At 54.0% G+C, this 27,921-nt stretch overlaps 1 protein-coding gene across 1 annotated transcript; it reads right to left on the bottom strand.

Annotated features, from left to right (window-relative positions):
• Positions 1 to 1,741: 1,741 nt before the first annotated feature.
• On the bottom strand, positions 1,742 to 27,921 carry SEZ6 (seizure related 6 homolog). The gene is made up of 17 exons (XM_046676391.1): positions 27,840 to 27,921; positions 25,094 to 25,762; positions 24,519 to 24,652; positions 14,526 to 14,721; positions 10,078 to 10,263; positions 7,158 to 7,326; positions 6,860 to 7,026; positions 6,080 to 6,274; positions 5,701 to 5,839; positions 5,393 to 5,589; positions 4,627 to 4,821; positions 4,030 to 4,221; positions 3,726 to 3,923; positions 3,410 to 3,448; positions 3,047 to 3,164; positions 2,865 to 2,967; positions 1,742 to 2,695 (listed from the first exon to the last, which is right to left on the bottom strand). The coding sequence occupies exons 1-17, from the start codon at positions 27,853 to 27,855 to the stop codon at positions 2,666 to 2,668; spliced, it is 2,943 nt and encodes a 980-aa protein (XP_046532347.1). The 5' UTR covers positions 27,856 to 27,921; the 3' UTR covers positions 1,742 to 2,665.

Below are 27,921 nucleotides of genomic sequence, written 5' to 3'. Positions count from 1 at the left end.
AGTAAGGAGGATGGGTTAGATAGGGTGAGGATGTCAGTGTGTAGTCTTAGGTTTCTGTTTTTCTGACTTTTCTGATTATCCTCCTGGTGCTTTGGAAGAATGATAAGGTCATGGGCCTTTTTGATTGGGGAGGGAGAATGTCATGTAAATTGATCGCTCTCTGCCGTCTACTAGCCTCAGCAAACAAGAAATCTTAGTGGCTATGGACCAGAGATGTGGCCGTCAGAGTGAGGAGGGCTGAACTAGATGTATGGAAGTGGTTAGACCTCATCTCTTCTGGGGCTGTATTTCATGCCATAGGTCCTCAAAAGTTGGAAGCTCACGTGCCCTCTCTCACTGGTGTCCTTCCTACTGCTCAGGGCCCAGCTGTGCTGCTGTGTCAGCCCGAAGGCTTTATGGGGCAGATAAGTAAGCCATTGGCACATGCCCAACGAGCAAGGTTTTACTTTAATCAACACCATCATTTGCAGTTGAGAACAGGAACGGGCGGTGGGCTAATGAGGAGAATAATACTTGACTCTGTTGACAAGTGCCAGGGGAACCAATCACTCCACACACTTTCTTCTTGGAACTTGGAGGGTGAGGTCATCCCCGCGGGGCCAGGAGTTGGTGCCACCTTGGAGAGCTCCAGCCCAGGATGTTCAAGGGGGATTGAGGAGAGCAGGTGGGATGCAGATGCCTTCAGAAGTGACCTCTTCTGGCTAATCTAGGCACTGCACTCCGCATAGATTGGAGCCTCTCCATCTTTCAAGGTGGCCTGTGCTAGAGCCAGGAGGTGGACAGCCATGAGTAGTCAAGATCTCCCTGTTGGAAGACTGCAGAAGCAGAATGTGCTGGTTGCTGCTATTATTTCCTTTAGGGATTTTTTTCCTCTGGCTTCTGAGTTCCCATACCTCCCTGTTGTCTGCCTCTTGCTCTTACTCTGGACAGCAGCCATGCAGAGCACACCTCTAAGCATGGATGTGCTTGCTGGGGACCAAGGCTGGGCAAACATTTCATCTTAGGAGTTGCTGGGGGCCATAGGGACTGAGAGGGACCAATTCTGGCAAACTTAAACAAACCCTCTCCAGCCACCTCTTGCCGGAGCCCAGGGCTTTTGCTAAAAGAGGAGCCAAGCCCCTAAGCTGCATTGCCCCTCCTCCTGACAGTTTGGATGTTCTCTGAGGCCAAGACAGACTAGGGCCTCATGTTCAGGCGTTCAGTCTCTGATTCCTATTCCCATTTCCTGAGCCTTGCTAGCTGGGAAAGAAGGGGAAAGAGAGATGCATCAGGCTTCCTTGGCCTTGTCAGCAATACAGTGACATTGAGAAGGGACTTGGGAGTTTGCCAGTTCGTACTTCTGAACCTGGCACAGAGGAGGAAATGGGGTATTGGGCAGATAAGCAGTTGGGTTCCTGGGCTCCCATACCCTGGTGGCACCAGCCATTTGGGCCTCTCATTTCACCTGCCATCTGTAACACTGACCTTATTCGGACAGTGGTTCCTACAGCACCTGCATGTAACTAGTTTTTGATAAAATCCAGGGATGATCAGTTGGTGGGTCCAGCATGCCTTCTAGTCCTGAAGTCCACATCCCATTTATCTCCCACCTCTCTTCCCTCCAAGAAAGCACCATCCACCTGGCCATTGCTTGTTTTTTTCAAAAACACCATTTTAATAAGGAAACAACAGAAATAGAAGATTGTTCTCTGGCTGGTGCCCAGACCCCACATAATACATTACATGTACAAAATGGCCTGCAGCCAGCTCCTGGGCCTCTCCCTGGGGCTCTCTGACCCCCTGTTCCATGCCAAATTCCTGGGCCCTTGGATCTCTGCTCCTCTCCAACTATGACTGCCCACTTCCGTTATCCCAAAACACAGTGGACAGGAAGGGAACCTGGCAAGTGGTTTGGATTGGAGGAGGGACTAGTGGGAAAGAGGATGTTTGTAACATCCAGATTGACATCAGGGGAAGGTCTCCCTCTCCTCAGGGTGAGGGCTGCCAGGGAAGCAGTGGGGTGGCCTGCTTTGGTGTGGAGCATGAAGGGAAGCCCAACCTGAGCTTGGGGTAGGGTCCCTAAACCCCTTAGGATCCCTTAGATTTATTGCCTCTATGGGGAAGGGACAAGAGGCAGAACTGTCCATTCCTGGGGCCTTAGGGAAAGACTTGAGACCTCCCCAGGGAGCTGATGTCAGCATGTCAGGATTCCCCATAGGTCATTGTTGAGAGCAGTTTTGGCCATTGGTGATGGCCCTGTGCGGAGCACCCTGGCATAGTTTCTGCCACCATCAAGTTAACCCTACTCCAGGGTGCTATGTGCCAGGGCTGGATAGTGGTCACGTGGAGAGAGGTGCTCCCACTCTGCCTGCCAATTTCAGGCTAGAGGTCCAGGGCATGAAGGAGGGTCAAGAGAATGCTGGTTATTGATGCATGTGCTCCTGCTATGTTCTTCCCAGAGGCATATGCTCCCTGACCTGGACCCAAAGAAGGGCCTCAAGTGGGCAGTGGAACCAAGACAATAGGCCTTGGTGGGCTCTGCAGGTGGGGAAGGGCACAACTTCTTGAGAGATTGGTGATGTCTCTTCCCAGGTGGTATGTACAGGAAGTGGAGGGACAGCAGGAAGCTGGCTCTGCTGCTAGGCTATGATGCATGGCTGAGCTGGCTTCTCCAGATTGCCTCCACCTAGATGGAGACTTCATATTCTCTCGTCTCCTGCAAAGGAAAGAGACTGCTGGGAGTTGGAAACTTGTATAAGGTTTGCCAGCCCATAATCCACCTTCCCAAAGAAAAGGGAAAGAGTGAGAGGGCGTGGCAGGACCCTCATATGTACCTGCCCAAGGGAGTATAGAATTGGGCCATCAAGGCTGGCATGGGTACTTACTCCAGTCTCATAAGTCGGATTGTCAAACGCTGACTCCACGGTGATGCGGTCGTAGGGGCGGGGTCTTGTCCGGGGCAGCTGCAGGGGACTTTTCCCCTGGAGCCTACAGGGCAGAGAAGCCTGTGAGTCGGGAGTGCTGGGGTGAGTCAGGTATGCAGGTCAGGAAGGGAAGCCAGACTCACCTGGAGAAGTAGAGGTACACCCCCCCCACCAAGAGTGCCATCGCCACCAGAGGCAAGAAGATGGCAGCTGCAATGTGGGCAGCATCCAGAGTGCTGGAGGCAGCAGGCGCCTTGGCAACTGAAAATACAGAGGGTGGGATTAGGGCAGAGGTCCCTGTCACCTGGAGCTCACATCCTTTCACCTCTGCCCAGGGACATCTGGCCACTAGCTCCCTCTAGCTGGCTGGGGGCAGGGAAGGAGCTTTTTGCCTTGCTAGTCCCGGACCTCTCTTTCTCTGTCCTCCCTCCTTGGGGAACCCATGGCCTGGGAGCTGTGAGAACCAAGGGCAGGGAGACTACTTCCCTGGCCTCAAGGGGGCTCACCATCCAGGTTGCGGCCGCTGTAGAACCCATCCAGAGAGGCTGGAACAAGAGGGGAGGGCCAAGGGCAGTGGTGAGCCCAACGGACCAAACCACTAAGCCTGGGAGCGGGCTGATCATGGGAAGGATTTGTCCAAGGAGAGCCCACCCCAGCCTTTGTCTTGGTGTCACCAGGTCAGAAGGATCTGGCAGACACTGGGGAGACCAAAGGTAAGATGAAGGGGGTGTGGGCTGGGGGTTCTGGTTCTCAACATTTGACATCTTTGCCAGAGCAGCCCTATGGGCCAGGCAGGGCTTCTGGGGGTGGCGGAGCACTCACCAGCCCTACAGATGGGTGGGGGGTCACTCCAGTGTGAGGGGTGCCCGGGCACACACTTGATGCTGGCCTGGCCTTTTAGCACGTAGCCAGGGGCACATGAGAAGTGCACAGTAGCTCCCGCTGGGTGTAGCCGCTTCTCAGGACTGCGGGCACCATTTTCAGGGGCGCTGAGGCCATGGCACGGCTTGAGCTGTTCCACTGCAAAGCAGTCAGATCCCAGTGAGGATGCCAGGCCCCTAGCCTCCGGAGGCAGCATATTTTATCTGCCACCAAAGGCTCCCCCTCCTACCCATTTGACACTTACGGAGGCATTTGGGGGCCCGGTCGCTCCACTTGGGGGTGCTCGCTTGGCGGTCATGGCAGGTGAGGATGGCACTACCCGTCAGCACAAAACCCTGGTCACAGATATACTGCACAGTGGCCCCCACAGGAAACTTGGGGCTAGATATGAGGCGTCGGCTGTGTTCCACGTCCCCAGGGTCATGGCAGGAAGTCACTATGGGTAGCAGGTGATGGGGGGAAGTAGACCAAGTAGAGCTCAACAAAAGCCAGTCCACCATGGCTTTGTTCCAAGCCAGCCAAATTCTTCATCCCATATGGCTCTACTGCCTATTTTTCTCTCCCTGCCAATTTGCTGGAGTATCCCCTCATCTGACCCCTTCCCATGCATCACAGTCAACAAACATTGATTGGCCATCTACCAGGAATGAAATACTTGGAGTACTTGGTGGATAACCCTATGAAAAGGTATTATCCCATTCCACAGATGAGGAAACTGAGGCTATGAGAAGCGAAGGAACTTCAAGGATACTGGGTAATAACAGCTGAAGTCTGGTTCAGAATCCAGGAAAGAGGCTTTTAGGTTGTGTTGGGGAGGGGAACATGGGGAAGAGGTACTCACCTCTCTGACAGGAGGGCAGGTCCTCACTCCAGGTTAGGTCCCACTGGCACATGAGGACACTGGATCCCACCAGCTGGTAGCCGGGGTAGCACTGGTAAGTGATGACAGTGCCGTGCACCAGCTCAGGCTGTGACGGGCTCTTCCAGCCATTGGGGATCTCAGGTAGCTCCGGACACGTGTCATTGCGGGGAACCTCTAGGGGCACAGGGGCAGCAAGATGCAGGTTCTCAGCCAGCACCAAAGCAGCTGTGCTAGGCTCCTTTCCCCTTAGGGCACTCTGGCTCCTACCAGTTTGTCCCGGGCTTAGTCCTGGGCAGGCTCAGTGATTCATTCCTCTCTGCTCACAGCCCCCTCCTTGCCTGTCCCTGACATTGTTCTGTCTCCTAGATTCCAGGGTTATCATCTAGTAGTAGGCTTTGGCCTTACTTCCAAAGGCACGTTGGCCTGTTCCTCACTCCTGAGAGAGGGGCCAGGTAGGGTGGGGAAAGTTGTTACTTCTATTAAAGATTGTCGGAAAGATAGAAACCGACACTTTTCTTTAGTTCCCTATTTTTGTTATGAAGTTCTTCCTGCTGCCTGCCCCAATCCCTCTTGCTGCATTTGAAGGCTCCCCTTCTGTCATTGGGCCCTTAGGGAAGATGGAGAGCATCTTCCTTCAGGTGATACCTGGAGCTTTTCCTGCTCTCCCCTGTCAGATAAGAGCACTCAGGCCTCTCTGGGTCTGTGTTCTCCCCCAGGCAGCAGGGCAGGGCGGGGGCAAGCTCACCAAAGAAGTGGATGACAAAGCCCTGCTGATAACCCAGCACCGACGACCCGGGGTCTGACTGGAACTGGATGGTGACGTCAGCCATGGAGGTAAAGAGCTTGAAGTGGCCACGGGGTCCTGAGTACTGGCCCAGGACCCGGGCTGTCAAGTCATCCCCATCGTAGAAGGTAAGTACATCACCAGGACCTATGCGCAGCCTGTGGAGGAGGACTGTCAGGGAGAGTAGGCCTGGGGACCCCAGGATGGGCTGGGCAAGAGATGTCCCCAGAGCTCAGGAGTTGGCTTGGCCTAGCCTAGCGGGCACTCACACTCGGACGTCCAGCATGATGCGCTTGTCCTCCTCCACATGCACGCCCCAGATGCAGTCCTGCCCACGGCCGTAGGGCTCCGGCCAGTTAGGGGAGAGCACCACGCCGGCCGAGTCTGTGATCTCCCCACTGCACACGGCTGGAAGGTAGGCAGGCCCGGGAGGCGCGTCCCATCTGCGTTCCCCCCAGTGCCATGTCCTGGGGCTGCCACCTGCCCACAGCAGTGCCTACCCATTGCTAGGAACTCCCACCTCCTCCTCGGGGGAAGCTCGAATCACAGATGTCACAGGGCCTCTGTGGCCCCAAGCTCTGCTGCTGGCTCCCTGGTGCCCACCCTGCTTCCTGCCCCTGGCAGGCCCATCCACTGGGGCCTACTGACCTCGACAGGCCGGCTCTGTCTCATTCCACTGAGGATCGTGGGGGTCAACGCACTCAATGATGATGGAGCCCTGCTCCAGGGTGTAGCCAGGGTCACAGCTGAACTCCACAGTGGTACCCACAGGGTAGGAGGGTGCGCTGCTGCTGAAGTTGCCGTATTTGACAAAGGGCTCATAGCAGTGGCCCTGCTGGAAGGCTGTAAACCACAGGGCCCAGCCCAGCTCAGCCTCAACAGGGGCAAACACGGGGGGCAGATGTCCTCCTACTTCTCGCCCCAAGTCCTTTCTCTTCCTGACTGTGAACACATGTCCTGGGCTTGGCGCATGGGCCAGGGACAGCCAGAGCATCCATCCTTATTATGCTCAGGAGGCCCTCTTGATCACCATTGTGTTCCCAGCACCTAGTTTTGTGCTTAGTACAAGAGGGTGCTTAATAAATGTTTATTTGAATGAATTAATGAATGCATGCATGCATGAGTGGTTCTAGAATGTCTCTTGCAGCAATTCTCTTTCCCTAAGAATTGAGGCCTTTTTTGCTCTTTGAACTCTAGAGAAATTACTCTCTTGGACCGGAGGGCCTGGGTTGAGGCAGGAGTCTCCTGCAAAGACGGGGTAGGAATCCTGGACTTGAAGGGAGGGTCAAGGAGAGGGGCCTAAGTGCTAGGTGAGCAAAAGCCAAGTTGGAATGCAGGCGGAGACGCAGGGGATGTGAGAGAAGAGACCCCAGGCTCAAGTCCCCCGCCCAAGCCCCCCCGCCCCTGGATAGGCCCCAGCAGGCTTACCCTCATAGCGCAAGGCCATGCCCGCAGCTGCCCCACTGCTGTCAGTACTGAGCTCCACAAAGAAGTGTCGGCCAGAGCTGAGCAGGCCCTCAATTGGCAGGTACTCCACCTCATAGGAATCGTACACGGGTGGGGCCTCCACGTTGTCCCCATTGCGGATGATGAGCCTGGGCCAGGAGAGCAGCAGCTGTGTGGCTGGTTGCTGACCCAGGTGGGGTGTGGCCCCAGGCTTGGGTACTGTCCCTCCAGCAGGTGTTACCAGGCCAGGCCCTCCCATCCCAGCGGGACATCGCCTCACCTGTCATCATCCTCTGCCAGGGAAACCTTCTCAAAGTGCAAGTGCAGCCGCTGGCCCTCGGGAGCCTCCAGCAGCCAGTGGCAGGTGAGGTTGCTGCTGTAGTTGCCCGGGAAGCCCGGGGAGACGACACGGCCAGTGGTGGCATTGCGGATCACTCCACCGCAGGCAGCTGTGAGACAGTGGCAGGACTGTGGGCGGGGCCCCTGGCTGCATCCTGGACAGCCCCACAAGCCTTCCAGCCCATCCCAGCTCTGTCCTCTCCGCATGGGGCAGCAGGGATCTTTGCCTTCGTGGTCCTGAAGGTCAATCCTTTGCCCCTGTGATCCTGCAGCTCCAGGCAGCCTGGAGTCCAGAATCCTACCTCCTGACCTTTCACACCTCTGGAACTATTCATGAGCAATTCCCTTGACTGGTAGCTCTCCCACTGCCTAGCTGTATGGCCCTGGGTGAGTCACTTTCTCTACTGACTCCTCTGGGAGGCCTCCCCTGACTCCCCCCATTTGGACTTTATTAAAGCCCCTTACTCAGGGCTCCAACCTTCTGGGGTATCTGCTACCTCCACCTCATGCCTCTTTCCTAAAACCAGTTATTGTTTGGATCTGTCCCTTAACTAGGACCCCCTGGGGCAGGAGCCAGATCTTTTCAGGCCAGGCACAGAGTTGGTATTCAGTGCTTATTGAATAAAATGAGTGAGTGAATGTAAGAAAGAGGGTTGGACTAGATCAGGGGTGACAAACATCTGGTGTGCATGCCTTCCACCTCCAAATCTTGTGCCCTAAGCAGACATATCTAGCCTGGAGACAGCCTCGAACACTTTCTAAAATAGCATCACTGCCGCTGTAGTTCCTGAGCTGACCCCTTAGGACCTTTCCAGCACTTGCCCCTCCGGCCTGGGACTGTCCTCTCTTTCCGAGGTGGGGCTGAGCAGCTCGCCCATCCCCATCACTGAGGACTGCTGGGTTACTTGGCCACATGCTCCTGGCAGTTAAGAGCTGCCAGAGAAGGGGTCTCAGGCAAGAGGAGTGTGGCTGGTTCCAGGCAGCGCTTTCCTCTCCTGGACACACAGCTCTGGACCCTGCCACTTCCCAGGGACCAGGCTGCTGTGGCTAATACACAGTGCCTTTGTCTCCAAATGTTCAAAACAGCAGAATATTTTAACCTAATAAAGCTCCTGAGGAGGGATTGTGGTGAGTTTCTTCTCTGCTTCTCTGCGTAGAGGGCAGACCCATCTTTCTGCTTGGTCTCAGAATGGAACTGCCTTTCAAATCTGATCATGCCCCATCCTTTGCTTAAATTCCTCAGTGGCTCCCTATTACCCTCTGGATAGAGTCCAAACTCAAGATGGCATTCAAGCCCTTTATGAACCCGACTCTTTCTTGACTCAGCTTCAGCCCTCCTCACGTACCCTCTTCTTCAGGCACGCCTCACATGTCCTCGCTATAGCATGCTGCTTCATGCTTCCACACCTTTGCATATGCTGTTCCAGGACTCCACGCCCCTTCCCTGAACAAACGTTCTTGTAACGCTTCCATGCCTTCTCCTTGAGAAGCCTTGCTTGCTTCCTTCCTCATTTGGGAGCAGCTCTCCCCTCCTTGGATCCCCACTGCACCCTGAGTTTACCCCATCACAGCACTGTCTGCATTGAACTTGCTCAGCTGCTTACCAGTCTTCCCGCTAGACAGAGAGCTCCCTGAGGGCAGAGACCACGTCTGCCTTATTCACTTCTACTTGTGCCTGGCACCCAGGAAGAGCATATAGAATGAAATAAGGTTTAGAGCCCAAGCTAGGGGCCAGCTCAGTGGTGCAGCCGTTAAGTTTGCACATTCTGCTTTGGTGGCCCGGGGTTCGCCGGTTCCCAGGTGTGGACTTAAGCACTGCTTGGCAAGCCATGCTGTGGTAGGCGTCCCACATATAAAGTAGAGGAAGATGGGCACAGTGTTAGTTTGGGGCCAGTCTTCCTCAGCAAAAAGAGGAGGATTGGCAGCAGATGTTAGCTCAGGACTAATCTTCCTCAAAAAAAAAAAAATAATAAATAAATAAAAGCCCAAGCTAAAGAAAAGAAAGGAAAAAGGGCCAAGCTGCCTTTCATACTGAAAACTAAACACTCCATCTCCCTTCTGCCAGCAAGCCCCTCTCCACTGGCAGCAGTCCCAGACTCCCTGGTCATCCCAGACCAGAACCTGGGAGTCTCCTTCCACTTTCCCCCTCTCCCTCATCAGTGTCTCGGAAACCTCTTCCCACTTCTCCGCTCCCAAAGTCACTAAGTTCAAACCCTCTTGCCTGGCTGGTCTCCCACCCTCCGGACACTACCCTGCTGGCTCTCCTGAGGATTAGTTCTGAGCTCCTCCCTTCTCTTCCAGAAAACTTCAACAGTGCCCTACTCAGTGTCTTGGCCTGACTTTCGAGGCCCTCCCACTGCCCCCTCCACATGTCTCAGGCTCAGCCAAACCTGGCTGTTTCCTGTGTCCCTAAACACTCCCTCACCTTCTCACCTCCGTGTCACTGCCCATGTTGTTTCTTCTATTGAAATGTCAAACCTTCAATGCCACTTCCTCCAGGAAGCCTTCTAAATACCCAGCTAAGAATGATTGCTTCCTCTCCTCCCAGGTCACTTTATGTCTCTTCCTTGGTACTTTTTACTTCCTATTCTGGAAGTTGATGACTCATGTGCTTTCTTCTTCCCCTATTTCTTGAAAGTGTGGGCTCTTTGGGTGCAGTCCCTGTTTAACTCAGCTCTGTGTACCTGTAACGCCTCCATATTGTATGTGCTCAATAAGTGTGGGTCGGATGAATGCTACTGAGGTGTGTGGCCATTTCCTGGCTTCCTTATGGAGAGCAAATGAAGGTGCCAGACAGCAACAGAGAGAAGAGCCCCCCACCTACTCCTCTGTTCAGCATTGAGTCCCCTGGGGCCACTCACCAATGCAGACAGGCTCCTGGGAATCCCAGAAGGGCTGGGTGGCGTTGAGACAGGTAAGGAACCTGGCACCCTTCAGCTGGTAGCCAGTGGCACAGTGGAAGTGGGCGCTGCCTCCTGGGTGGAGGCTGGTGACAGTCACAGCTCCATAAGCTGGATGTCGGGGAAAGTGGCAGCTCAGGAGATAGGCTGCAGAGAGAGAATGGGTGACACCGTGTGTGTGTGTTGGAGGGCTGAGTCATAGCCAGGCAAAGGAGCCCTGCCCAGCCTGCCTGGAAGTGTCAGTTGGGGCCAGAGGAAGCATCAGGACTTCAGAAAAGACTCTGATCCCCTCCTCAAAAGGTGCCAGTGATATTCCCAGCAGCCCGGGCTGGTTAGTGGAGCAAGCACAGAGCTGGAAGTGAGGAGGCTTGGGTCTGGTCCAAGCTTCCTGACACTTTAGGCACATTGCTTAACCTTTCTGAGTCCTAGTTTCCCTATTTGTTAATTGAAGTTCAAAATGCCAGCCCACCTACAGGGTTATTATGAGAATAAATGGGATAGTATTTTATTCAGCTTGGTATGCCTGGAACCAAGCTGATAGTACATCTTCAAGAAATGTTTATGGAATGACTTATAGATGTGAAAGCACTTGAAATAGTGAAAAGCCTATATTGATGTAAAGTATTGATATTATTTTTCCTATGGGGACAAATATGAATTACAGCAGGAAGGATTGAAATAAGACAATAAAAGCTTTCCCAATGTTCATTGAGAAATGCTAAAAAGCTTGATGGTAAGGGCTGTGGACTTCTAAAAACAGGATGGGGTGAGGGTGGGGAGCCTGGGCGTGCCTTCATGGAAGTTGGGGGAGGAACCAGTTGCCCTGGGGAACTTTGTAACTTTGTGGATTGTCATTCCAAGTATGACCAAATGGTGGCAGCAAATCCTACAAAACAACCTGGCAAAGCCTAACCTGGGGCCAAGCTGGGGTGTTACCTAAAAATAGGAGTAATGGCTTGGTCCGAGAGGTGGGGAAGAAGGCCTGGAGGGGTCAAGGAGAGAGGATGAGCGAAGGCTTGGGCTACAGAGTCTAAAAACCCGTGGGGGTGGTGGGAGGGATGGAGACTGTCTCGACTGGGAAACCACCCCTGAGTCTTGGTGGGAGGGGCCCAACCTTAGTGATGGCACTAGGTAGATCAGAAGAGGTCCAGGTGGGGACTCTGCTAGCCTCCGTGTGCCTTTGTGTGAATAGAAAAAGGAGCTGCCTCTGGGCAGATGAGGCTCCAGAAACAAGTTTTGTGATTTTCACCTGTCCTGGCCTTGGTTTCCAGGTCTGCGAAAGGAGAAGGATGACTCCTACTCTTCCCTCTCTCAGAGGGTTCTTAAGAGAACGGCCAATGAGTGGTTACTTGTGATTGGCAGGCAATACAGGGCAGTGTTTAGGAGGTGGGCTGTGGGGTCAGACTGCCTGAGTTTGAATACAGGTTCCTCTACTTGCTGTGCCACCTTGGGCAAGTTACCTAACTTCTCTGTGCCTCAGTTTCCTTGTTTACCCACCCATTTAGAGTATTGCATCCAGTGCTACATGAGATGTTAAGTGAGAGGACATTTATCCAGTGCCTGGCACAGTACCAGCCTGCTGTATTGTTTGTGATCTTGATTAATAAAAGCACTTCACATCTGCATGCACCTTCCAGCTTCTAAAATGCCTTCACACTCTTCTTACTTGATGTCTATAATATGCTGGGAGGAAGGAAGGCAAGGTAGTGGTTATTAACTCACTTTCAGATGAGGAAAACTAAGGTTCAGAGAGACTGAGAGACTTGCCCCGATCACACAGCCCGTGAGTGGCAGAGTGGTCACTTGAAGTTCCTGGCTCTAGAACCCACTTGTTTTCCATCTCCCCTCCCTCACCTGCTCCTCCAGGTGAAGTAGAAACCTGGGCTCAGGAGTCAGAGAAACCCGAGAGTAATAGACAAGGCTGCCTTGGGTGGTGGTTGAGGACAGCCACTCCCAATGGTCTAGGAGAGACCCCAGGCCAGGGTGGGATGGGGAAAAGGGTCTGGGGTACTCTACCCAGAGTGGAGGGGGTGACACCCCGGGAGGTCTAGGCCATGAGCCAAATGTCATGCTCAGCACTTGGGCTACTTACATCTTCCCAGTGAGTTTTTTTTTTTAAAGATTTTATTTTTCCTTTTTCTCCCCAAAGCCCCCCAGTACATAGTTGTGCATTTTTAGTTGTGAGTCCTTCTAGTTGTGGCATGTGGGATGCCGCCTCAGCGTAGCCTGATGAGCGGTGCCATGTCTGCGCCCAGGATTCGAACCCGTGAAACCCTGGGCCACAGAAGCAGAGCGCGTGAAATTAACCATTCGGCCACAGGGCCGGCCCCATTCCAGGTAAATCTTTATCACCACTCTGGGAAGAGAGGTCCCCCATTTCACAGATTAGGAAATTGGGCTGGGATGAGATGAGAGCAGGAAGCTGGGGGCAGATGATGAAGCCCCCAGACTCCATGGTGGGTAAAATGCCACTTCCCAGGACGAGCTTCCTCCTGTTGCCATGACGACCATTTGGGGAGCCTGCACCATTGCAATCTGTCGAGCTATTTTCTCACTGGCTTCTGTTTCTGGGGCCAAGTTTAGTGCCAGGAATTCTCAGGAGGGAGGCGGGGGTGCCTGGCAGGGCCCTCTGCCTCCTCACCCTGCCTGAGGCTGTGCGAGGGGAGCTGGGACTTGGTTCTACAGATGAGGCCCTTGTGGGGGCCCATCCTTGTGACCTCCAACACTATCTCGGACAGTTCCAGCAGGGGTGTGGGGGCTAGGCCCCCTATCCCCTCTTCTGGCACCCTTTTTCTCAAGCCCAGGGAGAAGCGCGTGTGAGCACACGCTCTTCCTGTTCCCATCTCTGGGATCAGGGCTAATTACAGCCTATAATTAGGGGAATTACACTCATTAAGGAAAGAGCTGATCATTGACAAAAACTGGGCTGCGGAGGGAGGGCTTCTGGGAGCCGAGAAGGAGGCAGGATTGGGCCAGCTTTCCCAGCCCCTCTTTGGGGTCTGCACTCCTTGCGGGGACTCCAACCCACTGCCTTTCAGCCACCTTTGTCTGACCCAACAGAGAGGAGGTCCGGGGTTTTGTACAAAGGAATTTGCAGCAAGAGAGGTTACCATGGCGTGAAATTATGCCCGCTGCTAGGGAGGATTGATGAGCCATTAGGGAGGCTGGCCGGGCCGCCTAGACACTCACCCTTGCCTCAGCTGGCCCCTGCCTCTGTCAAGCCCTTGACCAGGCCCTGCCCACCGCCAGGCTTCCTGCTCCCACACCAGACTGCTCCCCGAGTTAGGGTGGAGAGGCCAGGCAGGGGCCAGTGCTCCTTAGGTGGGTTCCAAGCATCCCCATCCTTAGAGGAATGCCTGTCCTCCCTGGCTGTGGCCCCCCGCAGGGCTGCAGAAGTGGTCCGTGACAATGCAAGGCAATCTCGTAATTGTTCACGCCAATTATTTCCCCATTAGCACTCCCCAAACTGAACTGGTTACCCTGTTGCAGCAGTACAAGGGATCAAGAGGACTTTGCTTGTGAAAGGGGGGCCAGGAGGATGCTGATGAGAGACGGTGGAGTCCCAAGCCCTGGTTCCTCCCTTCCCCAGTCTGCCAGCTCTTTAACATTAGTTGCTTCACAGAGCATGTGCTAAGCTCTTGACATGCACCATTTTGTTTCATCCTCATCATGGCTTTGTGTAGTAGGTGTTTTGGTTTCATCTTATAGCTGAGGAAGAGGAGAGTTAGGGAGGTCAAATGAGCTGTCCAAAGTCAACAGCCAGTGGGAAGGAGATTCAAACACAGATCTACCCATCTCCTGAGTCTGTGATTTTCCCATTACATCATGCCACTTCCCTATTTCCGGAAGTGTTCTGAGCTGATTGGGGCATGGGCCAGGGCCAGGGCCAGGGTGGGTGAGGCAGTTCAGGAAGGCCAGACTGGTAGCTAAGGACATTGAGATGGTCATTGTCAAGCCCCTTTGACCTCGACCCCCTTGCATTTGGGGAAAGGGCTTCTATCATTATTGCTTGTTTAAGTGTCTGCCTCTCCCTGACATTCTGAACTCCTTGAGGGCAATGACTTGGTTGGTTCGTCTTGATATTGCCAGTGTCCTGCACAGGCCTGGCAAAGAGTCGACGCCCAGGAAAAGTTTAGTGACTGAATGAATGAATCAGTGGCAATGGGCACACCTGGGCTACCTGGTCCTGGGTCAGTCCCCCTTCGAGACGAGTTCTCTGCAGTGTGGTAGGTGGAGGAGGGAAGGCCCTGGGGGTGTCAGATGTGCAATACTCACCTCCAGTTGTACAGAGCTTCACTGGGCACCTCTGCTGTATGTTAGTAGCCTCTCCCTGTTCCCCCCAGGCTGTAATAACACCAGAGACCCCCAGGAGGACAGCCAGTCTGGGCTGGTTCTTCCCTCAGGCCTACCTTGGTAGTGGAAATGGAAGGTGCCAGGCCCAGCAGGTGGTGGGAGGCTCTGGAACCTCAGGGCTGCTTGGTGGGTGGGGCTGCGGATGACTTGGCCCCTCAGCAGGAAAGACTGGTTGGCCAGGGGCAGTGGGTCGGGCCCCCCCAGGCCCTCCACAGTCACCGTTTCCCCTTCCTGGAGGCTGATGTTCAGGACCTGCAGGTGGAATAGACCGAGCAAAGCAGAGCAGTCAGCCTTCTTCCTGCTGACTGAGCCCTGCTGCCCTCAGGCTTCTGCAAGCCCTGGGCATGGCTAGTCCTTAGTGCCACTTGGGCATTGCAGCCCCCAAGTCCTGAGCTGAGCACCTTAGTGCAGGAGGGGCTCATTTTATCTTCCTAGGAACCCTGCAAGATGGGACCCAAAGTTCAGAGATGTTAAGTAAATTATCCGAGGTCACATAGAGATTATTAGCAGAACTGGGATTTGTAAGCATGTCTCTTTGTCTCCAAAGCTTTTCAGCTACACCAGCTGCTTCCTGTCCCTTTATTTCTTTGGGCTCAGTTTTCCCATCTGTAAAGTGGGGATGGAGTAGGTATGTTGAATTAGATGGTGTCTAAGGGCCTGGCTAGCAATGTGAGGTCTTAAGCACCAGACCTATGTGCCCAGCTTCCCCTAGACATCCCCTGTTCGATGCCTCATGGGCACCTCACACCCAGCCTGCCTCACACTGAGCCACCCTCTTCCCCCAGCCAGCAGCTCCTCAGGTTCCCCATCTCAGGGAATGACCTCACCATCCACCTGTGTGTCCAACTCAGGAACTGGCATCTTGCCTCCTCCTTCATACCCCACATCCAGTCAGTCATTCAGTCCTGACAACTGGACCCCAAATCTGTCCACTAGTCTTCACCCTTACTGCCACTTCCCCAGCTTTCACTACTATTGCTCAACTCAGATCATGGCAGCAGCCTTCTGGGTGGCCTCCTTGTCTACAGGGCTTAGCCCAATATTCTCCAAACTGCAGCCAGCTAATAGCCCCAACCTGTTGCTGATTATGGTGTTTCCTTGTTTAAATCCTCCATGGCACTTCTGTGAGCCCAGAAAGCCCATAGTATCTGGTCCAGACTGCTTGCTGTGGCCCTCAAGGCCCTGCCCAACTTGGGCCCTGCTGACTGCTCAGCCTGGTCTTACACCATGCCCCTTCACGCGCCAGCCACAATTCTATTCTCTCTTCTCTGGGCCTTTCTTTCCAATCCTTCCCTCTGTCACAGGCCCCTCTGTCACCACCTCAATCCTCAGGCCCTAAATCCCTGGAGCATCCTTCTGCACCCCATGCCTCCATTCAGTCAAACAAGAATTGGACAGCAATGAACTCTGTCCAGATGGGAAGTGGCAGTGTGAACTTGGTACAAGGAGCATTGGATTGGGACTCCAGAGATCTGAGACCTCATCCTAACCATGTGATCTTGGAGAAGTATGCTGACTACATCAAGCCTCAGTTTCCTCATCTTATAAAAGGGCCTAGTATAGGTTTTTGCTACTCAAAATGTGGTCCCTGGACCAGCAGCATCAGCATCACCTGGGAGCTTATAAGAAATGCAGAATCTTGGGCTGCCCCACGGGTGTAATGTTTAAGTTTGGCACACTCCACTTTGGCAGCCCAGAGTTCGTGGATTTGGATCCCGGGGGCGGACCTCCACCACTTGTCAGCCATGCCATGGTGGCGACCCACATACAAAATAGAGGAAGATTGGCACAGATGTTAGCTCAGGGCTCATCTTCCTCAAGCAAAAAAAGAGGATGATTGGCAACAGATGTTAGCTCAGGATGACTCTTCCTCACCACAGGGGAAAAAAAAAAGAAATGCAGAATCTCAGACCCTCTCTGATCTACTAAATTACAGTCTACATTTTAACAAGATCCCTGGGTAATTCGGAAGCACTGATCTGCATGGTCTCCAAGGTCCCTACCATGTTGCTCTGAGGCAGGGCCTTCAAGGGTTAACCACCTGGGCTAGTTAAGTGGCATCCAGTTCGTCACCAAATCCTTCCCAATCTTGCCTGTCAGATATTCCAGTTGGTTTCTCCTCTCTATCCCTTTGTCACTGTCTTGGCTCTGATTGTCCCCTGACCATTGTTTTTCACCTGGAGAATGGCCTTCATTCCTCCCATTCTAACTCATCTACCGGCCCTGGCTATCTCAGATTGGATCATTTCTCTCTTCCACCCAAACCCTGTTGGTAGCTTCAGATTGCCGAGAGGACAAGGTCCAAACTTCCCAGCTCATGGTTGGCCCCAGTGGCTTTGCCAGCCTCATTTTCCTTCACTGAAGCCACAGCTGACCACTTATTTCCACCCCTCTGGGCATTTACACACTTAGGACTCTACACAGGGAATGCCTTCCCTTCTTGCTCTCCTGATGAAGCTGGTCATTCTTGTAGATCTCAGAGCCACCATCTTCTGCCTCTCAAGCCAGGCCAGTCAGTTCCTTTGCTTCGGGCTCTCCCCCCATCCTCTACCCATCTCTCTATTAAATCCCAAGGTGGCATTTTGGATCATGATGCCCTCTTCACTGGCCAGTCTCAATAAATATATGTGGACAGAATGAATGTGTGGGTGACTGGAGGTACATTCCTCGCTGGATTCCTGCGAGCTGAGAAGCACAGAGGATGCTGAACCCAGCCAGGTCCAAGGAGACAGCCATGCTAGGCTCTGAGCCCCTCACACTGTGGGTGCTGAGAGCAGACTGTGGGTGCTCTGGGGACTCTGCTGCCTGGGAGAAAAGACCTGATGGGTCTTTGGGGCTGAAGAGAGAGCTCAAGGCAGGTGCTGGGGCAGAAGTGCCTCCCTTCTGTGAGGAGCTCCCCGCCTCCCCACTGGGGCACGTTTGGGTGGAGGCTGCCTGACCATCTGCCGGGGACGTTCCTCAGGGCATTCCTGCGGCAGGCGGAGGCTGGATGAGATCCCTTCAAACTTGGAGATTCTGTGATTCTGGAGTTGGGCAAACAAGACTCACACACGTGGAATCTGTAATTACCGAGAGATGCCAGGCGGCATATAATTCTGCCGCAAGTGGCGCTGAATGCGTGCAGCAGGAACCCTCCACAGGGGAGTGGAAGGGTTGCCAGCTCAGGGAGAGTGCACTGCACGTAGCAGGTGGTCTGAGAGCGCCTTGAAGGGGCGGGACTGGGAGGAGGAGGGAGGGAGGACCTCAGTGCAGGGAAATTTCTAGGAAGCAAAGGCAGAGAAGTAGAAAAGAATGTAGCATTTTTCCTAGTTCCCATAAACACCCTTTTGACCTCTAGCTTCCGGCTCCTGACCCTCCTGCTTTGCCAGCAGAAGGAGCAGCAGTGCAACAACAGCAGCAGCAATAGCGACAATGACCATTTATAGAACACCTACAATGTGTCAAGCCTTGTACTATCTACGGATATTACTTCATCCTCACCACAATTCTATAAGGTAGGTGGTAAAATCCACATAAGTAAACAGAGGCTCAGAGAGCCTAAGGAACTTGCAAAAGTAGCCTTAAAAGTAGTAGTAGGTGGTGGTAAGTAGCAGAGTCTTGCCTTGCTGGAGGCAAAGGCAACTCCTTCCCTCCCAACCTCATGTTGGTGTCACCTGCAGACAGACTTCCAGACATCTTTATTCCCTGGCCCTAGGCCCACCAGGTTTAGCAGAGAGGTGGATCTTGGCCTGGACTGGCTTTTTTCAAGATGTTGAGAGTTACTTTCTCACCAGCCATCCTTTCCTCCAGAAGCCCAGAAAGCTGGGAAAACCGAGAGCTGAGACTTCTGGGCCCCTCTGATCTGGGGAAGGCATGGCCCCCTCAAGTGGTAAGGGTTGTGAGGAGAGTGTGGAATGGAGTGGGCACGTGTTACCTGGGGCTCACGTCCAGAAGGCACCCTGTTGTCAGCCAGAGGCTATCTGTGCAGCTCTGGTCCCTTGGGTTTCAAGCACCCACTTGCAAGCCACTGCAGTAGCTGGAATGTAATTTGTCACTTGTTTGAGGGCCAAGCCTGACAGGGGCCAGACAGGGCTGGGTGTTTGACAAGGGGGGGTGATGAAGTCTTGATGCAATTTGCTGGCATCCGAAGAGCTTGGGAGACAGATTGAAATGTCAGCTCTGCTCACGAGGGCTGTCTTCTCACACCCCTAGCCAGTGACAAGAGGGAAGCTGGGGGCTGGGCTGGGGAGAGGGGAGACAGAAGCAGAGAGAGCTGAGGACAATTCCCACAGGACCCTGGGCTGTCTAACACTGCCCAGCTTCCAGCAGACCATGGGGTCAGTTCAAGGAAGGAAATATAGCCACTTTGAGGGGGCTGACTCCTTCCTCGATGGGAGGTAGGGAGGATTCAGTTTGCCCTCTGCCAAACCCCAGACCATCAGCCTTGCCTGGCCTGTCTGTCCCCATGGAAGCTGCTAGTCAAGTCTCCAGAACATGCCCTAAATGGTGTGACTCATAGGTGGGATGGTGCCACAAGTCTTTGCACACAGTCACCTGAGTACAACCCCACATAGGCAGATGAGCTCAAGGATAACTCTTGTGTGCGAGCCCTACTCCCAGCACCTGAGCCCCCCACCCCAAGAAGCTGACCTCAGCCCCTGCTCCACTACACTCTCCTGGTCACCAACACCCATGTGTGTACACTGACATAGGCTCACTTGCATGCATACAGCTCCCTCAAACACATGTCCTGGCATGTGTGTGCCCTCACATACATGTGCTCCCTTACATTCGCATGCTCCCTCACTCCAACAGTAGTATAATCACAATTTTTCCCACGAGGCCCTTTATAGTTTTCAAAGCTCTTTCACACACATTATCCTCTTGGATCTCACAAAACCTCAATAAGGGAGGCAGGGCAGACCATGTTTACTTCCACTCCACAGATAAGAGGCCCTTGTAATCAGAGAAGTTGAGAGCTCCTCTTTGGGTCACACAGTAAATCCAGGCAAAGCCAGGACTCCAGGCCAGGACTTCTGATTCCTGGTCCAGTGGTTTGTCTTCAGGCACAGCATCCAAGGCCCCTCCCCAAATTGAGAGAATTCCAGGTGGGTGTCCTACAGGAGCAGGCAGGACTGGGCTGACAAAAGGGTTGCAGGTGGAGCCCCAATTGTCCCCAGCTGAACTCCCTCTTTGGATTTGCCACACCCAGACCAATCTGCTAGGCCGGGGGAAGAACAGGGACTCTTGAATCCTGGGATCAAATCCCAGCTCCATCACTGACTGGTTAAAAGAGCCTTGGGCAAGTCACATGACCTCTCTGAACCCCAATTTCGTCTGTGAGATGGGATGATTGTACCCACCTCATGGGGTTAAGTTAGAGCCTGCCTATAAGGGGCAAAGCACAGAGTGGGCACAGCATTAGCAGTCCTCTTTGTTGGGGAGACCTGGGCCCCACCCTGCAAAAACCCTAGATTTGCCATGGTGACAGCTGGCTGCAGACCCACTTCACCCTCAGATCTGCCAGGTTCTACCTGGGAGGCACTGTACCTTGGAGCTGCCCTCTCCCTGGCCCAGGTTCTGCAGCTGCTGGGAAGCAGGGTCAAGGGCCTGAGGTGCCACTTCCCAGTCTGGCCTATGAGGGAGCTTCCTGAACCCAGAAAAGGAGCCACGCTAGGAGGGACTGGCTGGGAGGGGCCTTCTGCATTAATTGGTTCAATCTCCTTTTACAGAGAGGGAAACTGAGGCCAGACAAGGCCATGGTCCTAGCCTGGTCACCAAGAGCTGGGTTGCAGAGCCAGGACTGGAACCCCAGTCCTACGTGACAGCCTCCGTGCTCTTGTCTGAACTGATGCTCATCCACAAATCCTTATGGGGTAGGGATGGGGAGAGGGGCCTAAATCCATGAGGCTAGACCTGCCTGAACCACTGTGACCCCCTCAGATGGGCCTTCCAGGAGCCAGGGAAGAGGAGGTTACCCAGAAATCTCACCCCACTGACCTACCACCCTACTCCTGGTGTCCACATCAGGCCTGGTCCTCACCTGGCCTAGAAGGGCAAGGTATTCTGACTATCAGATTGGCAGCTGGCCTGGCATGGGAGAGCTGTATTCCAATGGGGCCACCTGGGGCACTAGGGCAGGGACTGTGGGCAGCTGTGCCCAGCCTCCAGATGGTACAGAGAACAGCCAAGCCAAGATAGAGGCTGGCAGTGGGAAGGCTCTTGGAATGCCAAGTGCAGTGAGAGGCATGCGCCAGGCCCAGAAAGGCTGCCGGGAGAGGGGATGGCACCCGCATGGGCCGTGGGACTCATGCTCACTCATCCTGAAGGGGCTTCTTTGGATCTCTCAAGAAAGAGCCTCGCCCACTGCCTGTCCCCAAGTTTAAACAGGCAAGCCTCCTCTGATCATGGAGGGCCTGACCTGCCTCCTCCCTGTGGGTGGTTCAGACCCTCAGCCTCAGAGCACAAATAGCTGCAGCCTCCTGAAGGGAGGTGGGGGACAGGGGACCAAGCAGATTATGAGGGGCTGTGGTCTAAGCCATGGAGAGCTAGGGATTCTGGAACTCTTGAGGCTGTTCCTCATGAAAAGGGAATTGAGAGGGTCTTGCCCAGGGCCCCCGACTTAGCCAGGGCTCTGGTCACATGGCAAGGGATCAGCATGGTGCTGGCTGACCTGTGCAGGGGTGTAATTTGTGGGTCCTTAACATGCTACTCTCCTCCCATGGCTCCTCCCATCCCCCTTGCCTGGGTTCCATCCCATCCACCTACACTGAGCCATTCCTGTGAGTTCATGGAGGGGCAGACAGGGGCTTCCCCACCATGGGGAGAAGCAACAACCCTGTCTCTCAGCCTGCAGGAGCAGTGGGCAGCCTTCTAGGTCTTCCAGCTGTCTCACCCATCCCCCGCCCAATGCCCACCATGGCCTGGCTCAACTGCCAGCCCTGGACAGGAGGGCACTGCTCTCAGGCCTGGCCTCTGGCAGGAGTATGATCCAGAAGCCCTTAAGCTCACCTCCTGCTTCTATGCAATAAAGTTACCTGTCCACAACTGCCCGGGTAGCCTTCAAGGGCCAGTCTGCCATACCTGCCCCTCCTCGCCCAGGCTTGGCTGACGGCCTCTCATCCTTCTGGCCTCAGAGCAGGTATCAGCATCTCCAGCATTCTCTGACCTCCCACGCTGGCAGAGCATGGCCCATCCTGGAATTTCCACGGCCTCCTGTGCTTCCTACCACCATCCCCAAAAGCACTGAGCAGTCTATGGTCATTGTTTATGATTTCTGTCTGCTCCACTAGCTGAAGTGTGTCTCCAGTGTCCAGCACAGAGCCTGGCACATAGTAATTGCTCAATTTACATTTACAGAACAAATTTCACTCATCAAAAAACATCAGTTAATGGTTAACTGAGTGACCTTAGGCAGTTCCTTTTCCTTGCTGGCCTCAGTTTTCCAGCTATCCACTGGGTATTGGTCTGCAGTGTGTTATTCTTCAGGTCCCCAAGGGGTCTGTGTGGTGATGCCAGGGGGCCTAGATAGGAGTAAAGGTCACCAGAACTGACCCTGGAAGGAAAAGAACCTTAAATCCTGCTTCTGCCCTGGCTGATTCTGTCCCTTCCCTCCTTCTCCTGCCATGGCCTGACTCTATCTCAGGCCATCAGGGCTGACAGGGTCCCCAGGGACTCTGCCACATTGTGGTGAGGCAGAGGGTGGGGCCAGCATCTGCCTGCCACATTTCCTGACAGCAATCCAGGGCTGTGGCAGGTCTTCATCTCAAGGTTGCCTGGTAACGGCTTTTGCATTCTGATGAAAAAAATGTGGCAGCACCAGACAACAGACACAGGGCTTATGTGAGGGGGTGGGCATCCAGGGTGGGGCTTGTGCCTGGGCCAGGGCCGGGGCAGGCAGAGCCAGCCTCTTGTTCTAATGTGGAGAGTACCAGGACTGAGCCCAACCTGGCCTAGTGGGCTTCAGCAGGGTTAGTAGGCTTGAGGGGCAGGTGGAGCCAGCCTGTACCTGCAGGGAGGCATCCAGTCTTGCATCTGCCCCCTCCCACCCCCTTCTCCACACCTGCAGCTGGCGCCTTCCACTTGGTGAGCCACAGCCGGTGCCATCTCTCACCTAAATCATTAGGTGATGATTTTACATTAATTACCTTAATTAAGCGGCACTGAGTGCTAATGGCTTGGGGGGCGGGTGGCTGTTCCTAATTACCCTCCCAGTCATCCCAGAGTGAGGGGCACGGGCTTGGCAGAGAAGGAGCAAACAGTTATAGGAAGAAGGGGAAGGGCCCATTAGTGGTGGGAGAGGGCCCCCCCTTGCAGGACCTGGCTCAGAGACCTGGACCTGACATCCGCAGAGAGGAGGGCTGGGGGCACTGCTCCAGGACAGGTGTCGCTGGCTCCAGGCCCAGATCCAGGGGCTTTGCAATGGGTGGGGAGCAGACAGCACTGCCCTGTTCCATGGACTCCTCCTCTGCCCCTTTCCCTGTTCTGCGGTTGCCTGCCTGATTCCCTCAACTGGGCTGAGTGCCTTTCCTCCCAGATCCAGGTCAAATGTTACTTCATTCCTTCTTTCCTCCATTCTTTTGTCCATTCATTCACTCAGTCTATGAGAACCCATTCTGGGCCCTCCACTCAAAGAGCTCACAGTCCAGCTGGGGAGGTGGACAGCTATAAACAGACCTATGGAAGGCTGAGAGATAAAAGCTAGAATGGGGGATGCCCCAGGCTTTGGGGATCAGGAGAGAATTCCCAGAGAAAGTGATGCTGGGGTTGAATCCTGGGGGTGGGGATAGTAGGACAGCTCTTCCAGGCAGGGGGACCAGCATGTGCAATTAGAGCTTGTGGGGAAAGCGAGCTTAGCCCTTTCAGTTAGCTGCAAGCTGTTCAGTGGAAAGGGGAGTAGAGAACAAGAGAGGAAGTGGCTAGAGATGGGCCCAGAGGGACTGGCCTTGATTCAGAGGCCCCTGGGGAGGTGTGTGTGTGTGTGTGGGGGGGGGGGGGGGGGGGGGGGGATTTATTTTGAGAAAAAAGACTGCAGGGTAGGGGGGGGAGGGACAGTAGGGGGCAGGCATGAGTGGGGTGACCAGTGAGGTGGCCACTGCATCAGCCGGGGGAAGGATGGTGGAGGCTGGACCGGTGGTGGTTGTGGGGATGGAGAGAAGCAGGCAGATCTGAGTTTTAGGGAGTGTCATGGTGATAGAACTTGGGCATGAGTTGATGGGACTGGGGAGGAGGGAGAGAGATGCGTCAAGGTGACCTCACATTGCACAGCTCCAGGGATGCCATCCACATTGCCCTGGGGTGGCCTTGCTCTGGGTTTCTGATTAGTTGCAGTCAGTCTCTAAGGACAAGAGTGGGGTGGCAAGCAGGTTGGGTGAAGAAAAAGGAAGAATTGGGTTTGGGACATGTGGAGGTTGAGGAGCCTGTGGGACATTCATGAGGACCTGCAGGCTCAGGTTTTGGGATTAAGAGAGTTTTAGGATTAAGAGGGATGAGATGGCACAGAGAGGCTGGGGCTGTGACTCCCCCACCAGCTGGTCATCTCTCCAATGGTGCAGCCATGTCTGCCTTCCCCACTTCCGCATCCCAGGAGCCAGCACAGAGCCTGGCCCAGAGTGGCTGCTCAGGGAGTATTTCCCAAAGGAGTGAGTGAATAAATGAGTGAATGAGGATCCACGTCTCTCTCATGCCCAAATAGGCAGCCCTGAGTTCTCTTAACTCAGCCACGCAGATTCAGACACTCATCCAATTCCCTGTCCATCTGAGGTGAGAGCCCCCTCCTCAGGATCTTCTGTGTCCCTGATCAAACCCCGGGGGGAAGAGGATGGACAGCCTGCCCCCCTGCCCCAGCCCCTCTCAGCTTAGGGCATTGCTGAGTGGCAGCAGTAGCCTCTTTACTCTTTGGTGCACAGGGCAGAATCCGACCATCTTTTAGGCCCATTGTCCATCCCTAGCCCTAGGCTCCCCTCTGACTGATGCCCCTGAGCATCCCTACCTCCCCGCATAGCCGGTGCCTTTTTGGAAAGGTAACACACTAGCCCCAGCTTTTCCCCTGCTGGATCCAGGTCACTCACCTTGATTTCCACACCGTAGCCAGGGTAGACAGAGATGTAGTAGAAACAGTCCAGGCTGACATCAGGGGGTGAGCCGGGGCCTGTGGGGGAGTCCAGAGAGCCCTCTGGGCCTGAGAAATTCCAGCTACAAGCGCCTGGGAGGCAGGAGGAGACAGAAGGCTAAGATCAGCTCTGGAGATGTGGGTCCAACTCAGGCTGGCCTGTGTGTGTGTGTGTGTGTGGTGAAGCCAACCTCTTGGGATGCCTATTCCTCTGTTGAAAGAAGGGGACTACCTTTTCTTGAGCACCTACTATGTCAGTCTTATCTCAGTTCTCACAATGGTTGCATGAGGTAGGTCTTCTTATCACCATTTTACAGACGAGGCTTAGAGAGGTTAAATAGAATTCCTAGGGTCTGTTGTAGTTGCTTCCAGTTAGGATTTGAACCCAGGTCTATCTGGTTCCAATCCACATGCCTCCTGCAGGCTGGCCCTTGGTGCCAAAGCCTGCCTTGAGGTGACAAAGAGAGAGGAATTTAGGGACCCGGGAGCTCCCCCATCCCCATTTCCAGATCTGCAAGCCAGCAAATAGCTGACCTGGTGGCTGGACTGTGGTGATGGTGGTAGTAATGATGGTGGTGGTGGTGGTGGTCTCCTCATCGTCCCCTGAAGCTGTAGATGTGGTGATGGTCCCCTCGATCCCCAGCCCTGTGTGCTGGGATGTGATCTCTGGAGCCCATGGCCTCCCCATATCTCCAGGACCCTCTGAGGTTGGAGTCCACGCTCTGCTAGGGGGTGTTGTGTTGGGCCTCTCCCCTGGGCCTGGGGTGGGCACTGCCACGCTGAGCCCTGGAGGTAAGAGAGCTGTGATACGAAGCACAGGGGGCTCTGGCTCCAGGCTCCAGGGTCCTTCCCTGGACTGGGGCTGAGTGGGAGCTGCTGCCATGGAAGGAGTAGGGCTGGTGAAGACTGGGCGGTTGTCCTGGTTGGCCAGGCGGGGAAGGGGACTTGGGGTGAATGGCGTAGGTGGGTCAGGCTGGAAGGGCAGTGCCGGCCTCAGCTCCTCCTCGCCCCTCTCCAGCCCCTCTTGTAGGAATTCCTCGAGCAGTGGGTGGTGGTTGAGCAGCTTCAGGGTAGGGGCCGTTGTGACGAAGTGGACACCTCGTTCTGGCTGCTCAGGTGTAGGGGCCGCTGTCAGCTCCCCATCCGTCTCCTCAATGCCTGGGGCCTGCCCTTCCCCCACGGTTGGGGCCTCTGAGGAGAGTCCTGAAATAATAACGGATGATCAGAGGTTCTCCCCGTGCCCCACAGCAAGCAGCATCACACCCGGTCCAGACAGTGGGAGATCCATCTCTCTTCTGACAGAGAGCCTCGGGGAGTATGCTCCCTGCTGAGAATCATGGAGCTATAGGACTTTACAGCTGGAAGTGAGATGATATCACATACTTCAAGGATAGCACATGAGATACCCTTTCCCCTCCAACACCAGAGGTAGATATTACTAATCTAGTATTGCGCTGTTTCCTGCAGTTCTCAGATTCGGCCTCAGAATCCTTCTCAACACAGCATTCCAGGCAGCCATGCTTGATACCTCGGACTGACATGAGAAATAAATATCTGCCATCCCTAATGTAGCTCAAAGGCCTTATTTTACGGATGAGAAAACTGGCCAAGGAAAGGAAGTGACTTGCTCAAAGTCACACGACCAGTCAGTTGAAGGCCTGAGGTAAGCCCCTTAGCAAGGGTGCCATCCCTGCCCCACAGTGACTTTTCTTCTTGAGATTATAGAGCATTCGAGTTCATTTTCCATTCTCAGTGAAACTGCTGCTCATTTGTCTCAGGAAATGCTTCATATATTTGGGATTTTGTTTTAGATTTCCTCACAGGTACATGACATCTTTGTTAGGGCCCCATTATGCCCCATTTCTCTCACTTCTCAGAAAATCGTTTCTTTTGTCTTTTTTCTTGGTTTTTTTTTTGGTCCTTCTAGAACAGTAATGTGAGCCAAGCTCTGGAGTAAGGCAAATGTAGCTTCAAGTCCCAAATGTATCACTTTGGGGCTGTGTGACCTCAGGCAAATAACCTAAACTCTCTGAACCTTAGTTTTTTCATCTGTAAAATGGGATTTCTTTTTTAGGACTAACTGAGATAATATTACTTCCCTTTCCCATTTGGTATGTCTCTCTGAATTCTCTTTATCTTTCTTGTGATACTAGTCAGGATCCATCTAGGGTAGGGTCTGAAGCAGGATAGAATGCTCATTTGGCATGCTACCCACGTACCCCCCCAATCCATGGCAGACATTGTCAACCAATTTTGGTTATTTCTTGCTGAGGCCACATGGGACTTCAGAGTCCTTCTTAGCAGAGTCACCCAGGCAGCCCCTACCAATGGATTAGATAGGCTATGGAAGATGAAACTTATTTGCTATTGCTGGTCTGATTGCTCTGCTATTGATTATATTGACTTATTCAACCACACAGCTGCTGGACAGATGATACATATTCTGCTTGTGGCCCACTAGGCTCCCCAGATCCTTAACTGCCAGGAAAAGGTCAGTGGATGCTGGCTCCAGATTCAGCTCATATAGAATTTTGCGGCTCTGAGAAGGCTGGAAGGATATTCTGCTTCTAACAGCTCTCAAATGGCTGCATGAGGACTTGAAGGGAAACACAGCCAGAGGGAGATAACACAGTTTGCAAGGAGAAGGTCGGTTCCTCTGTGGTCTTGTGATGGGGCTGTCATTCCACAGGCTCACACCCACCCCGTGGATTGGCAGGCGTGAGGAAGCAGCAGATGGCCTACATTCTGTTCAGGGGACCATGGCAGCTCTGATGTGTCAGACAAATGGGAGGAGGGAGGAAACTGGGGTTGGGGAGGTGGGTGCAGGTCACATGGTTCTCCATTGCTCTGGGTCAGAGGGGCCCCGGTACCCCAAAGCCCTGAGCAACCAGAACCAACCCCTGTCTCCTGAGACGCCCATTAAACCTGCCCATCTGTGCCTTGGCATTCTTTGCCAGACTCTGACAACACAGTGCCTGGACTAGATGCCCAGCCAGGCCCATACCCCCTGGAGCAGACGGTCTGCGGTACCCTGGGTCTTTCATCTGAGTCAGTGATGGAGGGTCCAGGCATTGCCATGTGACATGCCAGGACAAGGCCACTCTCTTTGCCCACCCCCCAGATGTCACTCAGTCTTTGCCAGATGAGCTGAGACTGATCTTAGCATGGCACAAGGAAGAAGAGCCTTTCTCATTATGTAGACTGGAGCCCCTGGGGCTCCAGTCTCCCTTTCCAGGATTGCCCAAGAAGAGAAATGGTCTGTAGCTCCCAGGGTACGTACCTGTGGGATTCTTCATTGGGAGAGCGAGTGCAAAGAGAACCTCTGTCTCAGGAAGGGACCATAGCGGGCACAGCTCCTCCCG

Source organism: Equus quagga, chromosome 11, assembly GCF_021613505.1.
Source record: "Equus quagga isolate Etosha38 chromosome 11, UCLA_HA_Equagga_1.0, whole genome shotgun sequence".
Classification (NCBI taxonomy): Eukaryota; Metazoa; Chordata; class Mammalia; order Perissodactyla; family Equidae; genus Equus; species Equus quagga.
This window is presented reverse-complemented; position numbering and strand designations above follow the sequence as displayed.